We start from the raw sequence: 12,383 nt of genomic DNA on the forward strand, positions 1-12,383 counted from the left end.
GGGGACTATGGTCACTCAGCCACAAGGTCCACAGTCCCTCACCCTTGGGCTGTGTCCCTCTGCCCATGGCAGCCACGGCCCCTCTCTCACGGAAACCACAGTCCCTCAGCCACGAGGGTCACAGCCCCCATCCCTGGGGCCCGTGGCCCCTCGCCCCCCCAGGACAACCCTCTTGCCCCGCTGGCTCCCGGGGTGCCGCAGTGCCCGCAGCGCTGTTCCGCTGGCCCCCAGCCCTGCGGGGCGATCCCGAGGACAAAGGTGGCCACTGCCACCTTGAGGCCAGCCCGGGCATCGTGTTCCCAAAACCGCGGCCACCTCGCGTGTCGCACAGCCAGGACACGGCCGGGTTGGGGTGTCCCTTGTTTCTGAGGGGGTACCCCTCTCCCTGTGCCGGGCAGAGCCGGGCGGTGAAGGGCTGTGACACCCGTCAGCTTTGCCATGGGCAAGGGCATCGAGGGCTGGGGTGCGCAGCTTTCCCATGGAATGGGGAGACGTGGGAGGCAATGCCTTGGTGTTTCCTCCACCTGGCTCGGCACCTTTTCTCCCTGCCCTTTCGCTGAACCAGGTGTGCAAACACGCACCCAGTCCCCGACACTTTGTTCTGGATAGTGAGAGCAAAGGGAAGCAGCGCAGTGGCCTCGGGAGTTGTGCTGGAGGGAAAGTCCTCCGGGAGCACCGTCTGAGCAGGGCTGGGCAGGAGGGAGCAGCTGCCGAGGGCATGAGGGTGCACAGGGCCGGGCACAGCTGTCGCTACATCCTGGCAGGCTGCAGGTCGGCGGGCGGAGGAGGCTGAGCCTCCACGTCCAAAGCACCGAGCGCTCCCCGCTTCCCCAGCGGCCTCGGCAGCTCCCGGCAGGGCCGCGGCGGCGGCTCCAGGGCGCGGTGGGTCTGGCGCAGCGGGAGCTCCTGCCTGTCCCCCCTGCACTGCGGTGACGCCTGCTCCAGCTGGCTCAGGTGAGTGGCCACATTCAGCGAGCAGTCGCCCAGTCCCAGCGTGTCCCTCGTCAGGACGGCCGACTTGGGTCTCTTGTGGTGGCCCGCTCTGGTGGGGCTGAGTGGATGCCCACGGGACGGGCTCAGTGGCCCACAGCGGGGCCGGCCACACCACGGCTCCTCCTCTGAGGGTAACGGGACCCGCGGTCCAGCGGGGCTCCGGCACTGCTGGCCCCCGGCCGGGCCCTCTGCCTGCTTCTTGGGGGCTTCTCCGGGGTCCGGGAGCCACGCGTTGGGCACTCCCTCGAAGATGAAGTAGGCGGGGTTGGTGTAGTCGCTGGCCGGCTCCGGGAGGCTGCGGGGGCGGCTCCTGCGAAGCACAGAGAGGGTAAGGGCTCAGCATCCCCCCACTCTGGCCGTGCCGGAGCCCACCTGGGCTACCTGAGGCGCTGCGGGGGTGGCTTGGGGCACATCGGGGGCTCTGCCGCCGGCTCAGCATCCTCCTCCTCCTCAAAGCTGATCCACTCTGCAAAGGCAGCGAGGTCTGGCCTCACCTCACGACCAGGGGCCAGAGGACAACGTGGCCCAGGATGTCCCCGAGCCCGGGGCACCGGGAGGGGGCTGCGTGCGGCCGCCGTTACCGTAGAGCCTCTCGCGGGTGCCGCTCCGGCCCCGGGGGACCCGGACCCGCATCCAGCCGCGCACGGAGCCCGTCTCCTCGCCACGGTGGAACAGGAAGGTCTCGAACTGCTGGGCCGTGGTGCCGATCGCTGACCTCAGGGCGAGGCAGCATTCGCCTGCAGGCACAGAGTCAGCCCCCGGGCTCGGGGGACACGGGAGCCCCCCGTGAGCAGCAGCACCCGGAGCAGGGTCCCTCCTGCCAAGCTCCAGCCACCAACCTCACACCCAGCAGACTGTAACCTGGGGGGGGAGGGGGCTGTGATTGGCACCCCTCTGCCACCGTGGTGGCCCCAGTGTCACCATCCCCACGTACCGTAGGACTCGCAGCTCTCCACGCCCTTGAAGCTGAGGAGCAGGTGCTGGTCCCCCAGGTACTCCAGGTCGGGCAGGATGGGGTTCAGCTGTGCACAGAGAGGGGGGCTTGGGGGGCTGCCACGGGGTAGGGGGCACAGGGAGGCTCTGTCCTGGGGGGTGGTGACAGCTGCAGCTCCCCTTGGGGCTCAGGGTACAGAGCCAGAGGCAGGGATGGGGATGAGGGTGCTCCAGGGCTGCGCACCACAGGCAGATGCTTGGAGGACCAGCCCAGCTTGAGGAACCCAGGGATGTCACAGTTCTGGAAGGTGTTCTCCCCGCTCCGCTGCACCTCTGGGGGGACAGAGGGGCACACAGCTCCAGCCAGGCTAGGTCACCCCCACAGCCACCCCCAGGCACCCCCTCACCCTCCAGGCAGTAGGAGTGGAACTCGATGTAGCACTTGCTGCGGCTCGTGGTTTTCAGGATCACCTCAATGCTCTCCCACTCGATGCAGGCCAGCGCCTCGGGGCTGGAGCCGGGAGCTGCAGGCAGGTCCTGGCAGGTCAGGGTGTGCCAGGCCTCACCCCAAACCCAGCCCGAGGGGTGACAGACCCCAGCCCTTACCCTCCTTGGGCACAAACTGCGACGTCACTCCCACCTCAAAGGTGGCAAAGACAGGAGAGTGGTCGCTGGTCACGATGTCATCAGTGCAGCCTGGGTGGCAGGAGGGGCAGCTTGGGGAGGGTCCTGGGCAGCACTGGCCACCCCTGGCTGCTGTGTCCCCGGGGTCTCACTCACCGTAGGAGTTACACACCACGTGGGTCTCTGGGTGTGACTTCCACAGGATGCGGTCACACCACGAGGGGACATTGATCCGCATCTAGAAACAGGGAAAGCAGCTGGTCCAGTGGCCTCTCAGGTCTGGGTCCCCCTGCCTAGAAGAGCATCCCAGCACCCCAAAAAGTGAGTTCCCTCCTGCCCAGACCCTGTTTTGGTAGGGAACAGGCTGATGGAGCTGTGGGGACTGAGCATCACCATCCAGCCCCCTCAGCACCCTGCTGTCCCCGTCCCCGGAGATGTCCTGCTTGGAGGGAGGCCTCTGGAACTCACCCCCGTGGGCTTGGACTTCTGCCACACGTAGGTGTCCCTGGTGCCCCGCTCGTACCGGTACGTGGGAGGGAAGGAGATGTCACCCTCACCTGGAATCAGGACACGCAGGTGGCATGGGGGCCAAGGTCCCTGCCTGTCCCCATGGGAGGCTCATACCCATGGCTGGCACCCCTGGCCCAGTGCACGCCGAGGTCTCCCTGGCTCTCAGCCCCTTGTGCAGGGCTGGGCCAGCAGAGGGGACCTTGAGAGCTGGGGGTGACACGGGGAGGGCTGTGGGGACCCTGGTGCTGCTGTCTCAGCAGGAGGAGCAGCACCCTTGTCCCCACACTCACTGAACCGCAGGAACACCTTGTTCTTCTCCCGCTCCAGGCTGAGCTGGTCAACAGCCAGGAGGGCTTGAAACTCCTTCCTGACGATGTGGCTGAGGATGTCCTGTGCCAGGGAAGGGACAGTGACCCCCCAGGCTCCTGTCCCCACTCTGTCCCCAGCCTGGCACCTGCAGGGTCCCACCTGCACGTCCATGTCCAGGCGGTAGTTGAGGTCTCCGAACCAGAAGAGGTGGGTGAAGCGCAGGGTGAGGTCGAAGCCCCCCAGACGTTTGTCCCCCAGGGCCAGGGAGTGCAGGATGTCGCTGTAGTTCTGGTTACGCCTGCAGGGGGACAGCAGCACCTCATGAGCCACCCCGGGGACACCTCGCTCTCATTCTGTTCCTGCCAGCTGGGGACAGGGGCAGCCCCACAGCCCTTCAGGGCTCCTCCAGCCCCCTGAAACACCCACCTGCCCCGTGGCAGCCCCACCCTCCCCATCCCTGCATCACCTGTGGGTTTTCTCGCTGCCAGAGGCCAGGTGGCAGTTGATGAAGCCGAAGGAGGTCCCGTTGAAAAGGAAGGAGACGCCCACAGCTCCCTTGTTCCCTGCAGGGGTGTGCCACCACTGAGCTCTGGGGGAGCCCAGAGGTCCTGTGCTGGCCCTCAGGCTGTCGCCTCCCTCGGGATCATCTCCCAGCCCCATCCCCTCCCTACCCAGCGTGTTGGCGATCCCGGTTTTCACGCTGGAGGTGTGGACGTGGCTGATGCGCCGCTGGTGCTCCGGCTTCACCAGCACCACGATCTTGATGCTCCACAGGCACTGCAGGGCCACCTGCGGTGGGGCAGAGGGTCAGCCTGCCTGGCCCCATCCTGCCTCACGGCCAGGAGGATGGGGCTGGGCACACAGGTAGGTGAGCGTGACCCCGACTCCTGGGGACAGCACTCATGGAGTCTGTGGGGCACAGGATGTTCCCTGGGCTGATTTGGGGCGGGGGAGGACCTGGGGGTTGGGGTAGGAGCTGTGGGGTGATGGCTGCTGGTGCCCAGCCCCCCCGGACCTGCCGGGGGTTGGCTGTGCCCGCCGGGGGTTGGCTGTGCCCGCCGTTACCACTCGGTAGTCGATGGCCATGAGGGTCTTGAGGGAGGCGCAGAGGAACTCGACCCACTCGCGGTCGCCCAGGGAGTTCTCCTGGGTGCCGATGACGTAGATGTCGTGGGGGATGCAGGCCGTGGTCTCGTCCTGCGTGCGCCCCAAGCCCCTCGAGGTCAGCCAGGAGGCCAGGGAGCGGGGTGGGGGTGCGCTGCCTGCGGGCAGGGACACGGGTCACACAGAGGGGATGTGCCAGGATCCCGAGCTCCTCTCCAGCTCGGCCCTGCCCGTCTCCAGGAGCTGCCGGGGTGGGAAGCAGAGTGCCAGCCCTGTGGATCAGGCGTGTGCATCCCAGACTGGTGCTGGGATTTACAGCCCAAAACCCTCGTGATATCCCTGTTCCTCTGTCTCCCTAACAGCCTCCGAGTGAGTGGATCACCACAGGAAAAACGAAGCCCATGGCAGCTCATTGGTGTCTCCTCCAGCCTCCTCCTCAAACTGACAACCAGCTAGGACCTGAGGTTTCCTGAGACACCTCCCAAAACCCAGCCAGGCTCACAAAGAGCCACAACAACCTCCCAGGACAAGGCCACCTTCTCCTTGCCCCTTACCCATGTTCCATGTCCCGACATACACCGAGATGATCTCAGGCTCGTCCAGGTTGGAGTGCTGGATCTTCATCAGCTGCAGCAGCTGGCAAAAAGCCTCTCTCTTCTGCAGGATGGTGAGTGTGTCTTAGAGGGTTGGGGGGCACAGCACCCCAGGACCAGGTGGACATCACCCCCAGGTGTAGGAGCCAGCTTGCAGAGGTGGTCTCAGTCCTAAGACCACTGATTTGCTGCTTCCCATATTCCCAAGGGCCCCACATTCCCCCAGGTCACGCCGTGGGCACGGCGGTGCCGCTCACCCGCGCGTTGGGGAAGATGAAGTCCCTGCTCAGGCTCTTCTGGTTCTCGCGGGCACACACCAGCCTCACCTTGCTCTGCACACTCTGGTACTTGATCAGCTGCAGGACTGAACGATGGGGGTCAGGGGGGCATGGTGGCCCCCACCTCCCACCACGGGGCACTGTGGGACGGGGGCTGAGGTGTGACAGGGCACGTGGCCCATCCCCGTGCCATCAGAGCTGTGGCAGGGAACCCTACAGCCCCAAAGAATCCCACTGGCAGCCAGCAGGAGTGCAGCAGCCTCTTACTTTTGTCCTGTGGGATCACCTCCTCCGGGGAGCTGCTGCCCCGCTTGCTGATGGTCACTGTGCCCGACCCCACGTCCACCGTCAGGGCCGCACGCTGGGACTTGCCCACCTTCACCTGCACACAGGGACGTGGCTCTGGAGTTGTCCCCACACCCGCCCTGCCCAGCAGTGACACCAGGGTCCCGCCGTGTCCCCAGCCTCACCTCGAAGTTCTGCACGGCCAGGGGCCTGGCGGCTGGCAGGGGGGCCACGGCCACGCTGGGCAGTGCCAGGTTGTGCCTCGTCACCGTCTCCTGCAGCGACTTCAGCACCTGCCAGAGAGAGGGGCAGTGTGCTGGGGGCACTGGGCCAGCTGGGAGCCCTGGGCTGTGCTGCCACCGGAGCTGGAGGTGGCAGAGGGGTTAATTTAGGGGAGGGGTAGCTGTGCCTCCCCCTGCACCATGACTGGGGTCAGGCACCTTCTTCTCCAGCGAAGAGAGGAGGTGGTTGACAGCAGAGATCTTGCTGAGGAGCAGCTCCAGGTCTGGGTCACTGCTCAGGAAACCCTGAAGGGGAGGATGGATAATTTTGGAGCAGCACGGTGGCACTGGACTGGTGGATCCCTCGCTGTGGGTCTGGGAGGTCTCTGGGGGCTGTGGGGGCACTCACCTGCTCCCTGGCCGGGCTGCGAGGGGACACAGGGGGGTCGAACACCCTGGCCAGGGTCTCCAGACCCGCCAGCGTGAAGTCGATTTCACTGCAGGGGAGGAGAGAGCGGGCGAGGGGCGGTGTGGGCGTTTCCCGTGCCTTGACGCGACACTCAGCCGCCGAAAGGGGACGGGGACAAGATGGGTGGCCCCGCTCCAGCCCCACCGTCCCCAGGCCATTGACCTGTGCAGTGCCCGGCAGGCAGTGGCGAGTGCGGTGCTGAGGTGCCGCAGCTGCGGGTGCCCGTGGCACAGAGCCTCCAGGTCGGGCACGTGGTGGGTCAGGTACTCGGCCATGAAGCCCATGAAGTCACTGGCCGGGCTGGGAGAGGGGTGGACGTGAAGATCCCCCCCTGAGCATGACCATCCCATCGCCCGGGGCGGGCAGGGGTGCGTTACCTGCTGTGCAGCTGCTCCTGCAGCCTCTGGTGCAGCTGCTGCGGGATGTGGGTCCGGCTGGAGGGGGGAGCGCCGGGACACGGCACCGTGTGCCCCCAGCCTCGGGCATCCTCCCCGTCTGTGGGCAGAGTCACCAGCTCAGCGGGACGCTCCCAGCCTGGCACAGCCCCCGGCCCCTCCCCGGCTCACCCGAGTCCTCGTCCGGCCTCGGCCGGTGCACGGGGTGCAGCAGCGGGGTCGCCAGCCCGTTGTTGGGGTGCTGGTAGGCACCGATCAGGTCGGGGAGGGTGCGGAAACACTTGGCTTGGATGCCCTGGATGGTCTGGGGAGGCAGAGCGGGGGAATCACCATCACATCCCCTCCTCTGCCAGGGCAGCCCCAGCCTGCTGTGTGCAGTGGGTCTGCTCCTCAAAATGTGCCCGTGGTGAGTTGGAAGGGCCAGCTGGACACCGGACCCACGGGGTGAGGAGCATAGAGACATCAGCCTCCTTCAGCAGACAGGGATTCTCCCTGTGGACACCCAGGGTGCCCTTTTTAGGGGGCAGAAAGGGCAGAGCTGGGTACCAGGAGAAACTCTGAGGGGACGTGGAAGCGAGGGCAGGACAGAGGCCGTGTGGGGACAGGCTGTGACAGGGTGCGTGGCAGGAAGGGACAGTGTCGGGACGCTGCGCGGAGGCAGCTCCTCCCGAGCTGGAGTGGCTGCAAAGCGCCCGCATCCTGCAGCTCGTGCAGAAAACAAACCGCAGGCTGCTGCTGCCGCCTCACCGGGGAGGGGGACGAGCAGCCCGGGCCCTGCACAGCTGCATCCTGCCCACGCCCAGCTCCGAGGCACCGCCCAGGCCGGGGGGTGCACCCCCCTGCACCCACCTGCACGGAGAGCAGCCCCTCGTCATCGGGCAGGATGCGGTAGGTGTAGACGTGCCTCTGGAACCTGGAGAGAGCAGGTGAGGGCCCCGTTCTGCTGCCCTGTGGCAGCGCTGGGGGCCCAGCCTGAGACAAACACCCCGTCCCCTCTGCAGGGAGAGGAGCTGAGCGAGCATTTCTAGAAATAAATCATCACCCTCAGCTCGGAGTCTGCGGGAGGATGTGCAGTGTCCCCCCACTTCCAAAGAGCCCGGCACAGCCGTGACTCCCCCTGCGCTCACTGGGCTACCCACAGCGCCGTGGCCTTGGGCCAGGCAGAGCCTTTGCCATGCTGCCTCTGGGGCCAGTGCACATCCCTGCCCGTGCCACCTTCCTGTGCCACCAGCCTGGACTCTGGCTCGTGCCCGGCACCCCCCAGTGCCGAAATTTGGAATTTGTCCCACACAAAGAGCCAGGCCAGTGAAGGAAAGGGGGTGCATCCTGCCAAACCTGCCCACACAGACGTGTGACAAGCAGGCAGGAAGGGTGCAAGGCAGCAGGAAGGGTGCAAGGCAGCAATGCTCTCAGGGGCTGCACACCTGGTTCCAGGTGTGGGGATGGCAAGAGGCCCCATTTTGGGGGCTGTAGCCCCAAATCCCCAGCATGGGAGCTGCTCACAGGCCAGCCCAAAACAGCTCAGTGTGCCCTGGATTTGGGGTTATCCATTCAGCAGCCATGGTGCTGGGCAGGGCTGTGGCCCCAACCTTCATCCTGCTCCCAAGGACGCGGCTCCACTGCCCTGACCCGGGGATCACTCAAACCCCGGTGCCAGGGAGCTGCCACCCCACCCACATCCCTGCAGAAGGCTCTTCCGTGAAGTTCTGGCAGTGCCTGGAGCAGGGAGAGGCACAGAGGGAGGCAGGCAAGGGACAAAGACACAGGAGCCACACGCAGAGGAGGGGCAGGGACTCACAGGAGGCACAGGGCATATGCCCCCTTCACCGACTCGCTGTCCCGCACCAGGAAGGAGCCGTCCCGCCCAGCCTTGGCCAGCAGCTCCTCGGCCACCACCTGGCTGATGTCGCGGTGGTACCACCCTGCCGCCGCCATCCTGCCGAGCCGTGTCCCCGTCCCAGCGCCACATCCAGCTCAGCAGGGGCTGCTGGCGGTCACGGGGGCTGCTGGGGCGGCTGTAGGAGGGAGCGGCGTGGGGACACCGGGCCTCCGGTACCCGAGCGTGGTGCTGGCTGCAGGTCCCGGAGGGTGACAGGGAGCCACCGAGGTGATGCTCATGGGGACAGGGTACCCTGCGGCCGGGCAGCGTGGCAGGAGCACCAGGGGGGCAGCTGGGGGAGGCTGAGGGTCCGCATGATCCTCATCACGGAGGCTCCAGCCTGCAGGGAGCGCGGGGGCAGATCAGCGAGCGCATCTCTCCTGTTGGGAGAGTCACAGGAAAAGCGGCCCTGGGCCACCATCCTGCTGTGGTGCGCGGCGAGGACAGGCCATGCTGGTGGCACCCAGGGGTCCGACCTCACCCGACATACTCACCGTCCCTCACAGACGCCGTGCGGGGCTCCCGTGGCTCTTGTGGGGCGCTGTGGGGGCAGCGAGCTGAGCTTTTGGGGTTCAGCCGAGCGGGAGCGGAGCCGTGACGCTGCTGGGCTTCCCCCGGTGGGTCACACCGGCCCCCTGCCCGCCACGCCGCCCATCGGGGCGGCAGCTCGGGGTCACGCCGTGCCCACCGCGATGCCCTCGGTTCCCGTCCCACGGGCCGCCCCTCCCCGGCTCGGTGCTGCTCGCTCGGCACCGCGGCGGCCGCGCTCTTCCTCCTTCTGTGCGCCCCGCTCTCCCCAGCCCCAGAGCGGCCTCCTCGCTCCTCCTCCAGCCCCGCTACCGGGGCAAGGCAGCGGCCACGCGGGCTCGGCACGGCGGGGACAGCCCCGCAGCACGCTCTGCCTCCACCCGCTCCCTGCACATCCTCCTCGGGGATGAGGGATGGGCAGAACGCTGGGAGAAGGCACTGCCGGTGGTGCAGGATGGCAGAAAGCGCCTGAAATGTGTTTGGGGCGGTGGGTAGGGCTTGAGCTGTCCATCCTGGGGACCTGCGTTGGGGCAGAGCTCTGCCCTTGGCAGAGAGAGACGGAGCTGCTGCGGGCACCGGGCACACACAGTGGCACTCGTGTCACCACACCTGTGTGTGCCCTGCCTGGGAGGGAATTCGGGTTCAGGGGCTCCCGGGAAGGGGTCGGGAAGGAGGGAGACTTTCCCAGCAGGATAAGGTTTGGGCAGCACCGCAGGTCCTGGGTGCAGCCCCAGAGGTTTTACTCCTCGTGGCCAGGAGCGAGCGGGCCCACACGCGTGTGGTGGTGTGGTGGCTCGAGCTGCAAGGGTGATTAACAGCAATTAATTACAGATGAGCAACAGTCACCGTCTGCTGTCCAAGTGCCTGGCAGCTCCAGAGCTGCTCAGGAGATAGATGGAGAAGCAGATTCCTGCTGGAGGATGAGGATAAGGATGAGGATGGAGAGCTGTGCCAAGCCACGCTCCTGACTGTTCCCCACCCTTGGCACCACTGCACATCCCTGCAGCCCTGGGCCAGTGCTAAGGGACTGTTCCCCCCACCTCCTGCCCCAGCCCTCCAGCACAAATGTGCCAAAACCCCCTGTGAGGCTTCCTCCTGGCTTCCCAGCCTCGAGAGGAACCTATGGCCAGGCCAGTGAGAAGTTGGGCCACCCAGTTTGTTTTGGGCTGGTGTTCTGGTCACACAGCAGTGGGTGCAACTCTGCCCAGCACCTGCTGTGGGGACACACAAGAGGTGGCAGGTTTGTGTGGGGCTGGAGACACCCATCCTGCTGGAGCCCCAGTCCCACCAGTGCTGCTCCATCCCGTTACTTAACAGCACGGCAGTAATTCCTGGCAGGCGTGGAGGTGCCTGTCTCCTGATTAATGCCATCCATGCCGCTTAATCCGGATCAGGGGAGAAAGCCCTGGAGCTCTGAAGGGCTTTGGGAAATCAGCAGTGCCTGCTATGAGTGTTTATGTAAGGTGGCTGTGGTGTGCAGTGCCAGAGGTAGAGCTGGAAGCCAGCAGCACCTGGAAGCTCTGCCAGCACCTGGGCACAGGTGAGGTTGGGAAGGCAATGTGGGCTCAGCAGGGCCAGACTGCTGGGGGCTCTGGCTGCACCAAGGCTCCCTCCAGAGCCTGTGGATGCAGGAAGACCCATGGCCCTTCCCTGGGAAGGCAGGATGCTCCAGGGCACTGTCCATTGGGACAGAGGGATGAAGCAACCACGTTCCACCAGCCCCATGCCCACTGGTGTCCTGCCCCTCTGGAAGTGGCTGTTTGAGCAGTGCTTCACACAGTGCATGTACCTGGAGGGATGGTGGGATGAGGAGATGAGAGGAACCGCTGGCCATTCATCACACAGGAAAAAGGAAGAAGCCTCTTTCATTTCCCTATTATTTTGAATTTTTCTTCCTTCCCTGGTGCTTGGTTTGGAGCTCAGGGTGAGCATGGGAAGGGATGTGGGCTCTGTTCATCTCCCCACTCTTTTGGGGAGGGGAATTATCTGCTCCCCAGCCTGGGCAAGGCTGAATCCACCCAGCTGGGATTAGGCTGAGCTGAAGGGACCCAAGGTGAGCCCTGCTCTCCACCTCACCACGCTGTGCAGACCCTGCAGAGCCAGTGAGTGGCCCTGGTCACAGGGTTTTCATTAAGAGTGTAACCAAGAGCCACAAACAAAGCTCAGGATTAGGTGCCCCAGGCACAGTGCTGGGGGCCCTGGCCAGGCTGAGGGTGTCCAAGTGGGGCTGCCTCCTCCTCCTCCTCCTCCTCCTTTTCCTCCTCCTCCTTCTCCTCTTTCACCTGCCAGTGTGAAGGTCACAGTTCACGTGTCCCCCTGACTGTGGCAGAAATAGCACCCGTTAATCTGGAACCTAAGCAGCTCTCCTGTGTGCAATTAAAGAGATCACAAGTCTCGGCCCCAGGCTACGTGTGCTGGCAGCTAAAGCCCTGGCAGTGGGGCTGCTGGGCATGGCATGGCATGGCATGGCATGGCATGGCATGGCATGGCATGGCATGGCATGGCATGGCATGGCATGGCATGGCATGGCATGGCAGCTCCCAGTGGCGATGGGGGAACAGGTGAGCTGTGTTTGGGAGGAGTTGGTACCCAGGTGATAAATGTTGAGCTGATGCAAGGGCCTGGGAGGAGGCACAGCTCCTACAGGGATATCCTGATCCCAGTGCTCAGGGTTGAGCCAGAACCAAGTGCAGCCCCAAAGGAAGGGCTTGAGTGGTGCTGGAGGTGAGGAGGATGAGTGGGGCCTTGCTGGAGCAGCTCGTAGCTGCCCTGGGCTGTCCTTGTGCCCCATCCCTAGAGCCGGTCCCACAGCCATTCCTATGGGAGGGTATCCACACAACGGCTGTGGCTGGGTCAGGGCTGCAGTGGGAATTCTGCTTCGCTGGCAGCCATAAGGTAGAGCCACTTTGGGCTTTCCACAGTCTTCTCTTTGCTGCAGCAAACCTGGAGTTAATGATGTGCTAACTGGGTCAGGCGAGGCCAGCCTGGAGTTATGAAATGATGCTGGGCTGGGCAGCCGTGCTGGGGACAGTGGCAGCTCTGTGTCCCACGCACCAGGGGTGGCTGGTTCAGGGAGGGTGAATCCTGCCTTCACCACATCATCTTGTACAGCAGTGTCCCCATGGGGAGGGTGTCCTCTGTGCCCTGGGCCATGGCAGGTCACCTCTAGGTGAGCACCCACATGGGCACCTTGGCCATGCAGGAAGCTGCTTGTGCCTCCATCCTTCTGTTATCCAGCCAGGAAGGGGAGGGAGAGCTCCAG

At 65.1% G+C, this 12,383-nt stretch overlaps 1 protein-coding gene across 1 annotated transcript; it reads right to left on the reverse strand.

Moving 5' to 3' along the window:
* Positions 1 to 750: 750 nt before the first annotated feature.
* On the reverse strand, positions 751 to 8,649 carry LOC128795189 (phosphatidylinositol 3,4,5-trisphosphate 5-phosphatase 2-like). The gene is made up of 25 exons (XM_053955762.1): positions 8,513 to 8,649; positions 7,564 to 7,627; positions 6,886 to 7,018; positions 6,697 to 6,814; positions 6,482 to 6,619; positions 6,260 to 6,347; positions 6,070 to 6,156; positions 5,815 to 5,922; positions 5,612 to 5,726; positions 5,324 to 5,430; positions 5,028 to 5,130; positions 4,435 to 4,631; positions 4,041 to 4,158; positions 3,836 to 3,932; positions 3,529 to 3,667; positions 3,351 to 3,450; positions 3,019 to 3,107; positions 2,707 to 2,788; positions 2,533 to 2,622; positions 2,334 to 2,450; positions 2,171 to 2,259; positions 1,928 to 2,015; positions 1,575 to 1,730; positions 1,375 to 1,459; positions 751 to 1,303 (listed from the first exon to the last, which is right to left on the reverse strand). The coding sequence occupies exons 1-25, from the start codon at positions 8,647 to 8,649 to the stop codon at positions 751 to 753; spliced, it is 3,198 nt and encodes a 1,065-aa protein (XP_053811737.1).
* Positions 8,650 to 12,383: the final 3,734 nt, after the last annotated feature.

Source organism: Vidua chalybeata, chromosome 14 (assembly GCF_026979565.1).
Source record: "Vidua chalybeata isolate OUT-0048 chromosome 14, bVidCha1 merged haplotype, whole genome shotgun sequence".
Classification (NCBI taxonomy): Eukaryota; Metazoa; Chordata; class Aves; order Passeriformes; family Viduidae; genus Vidua; species Vidua chalybeata.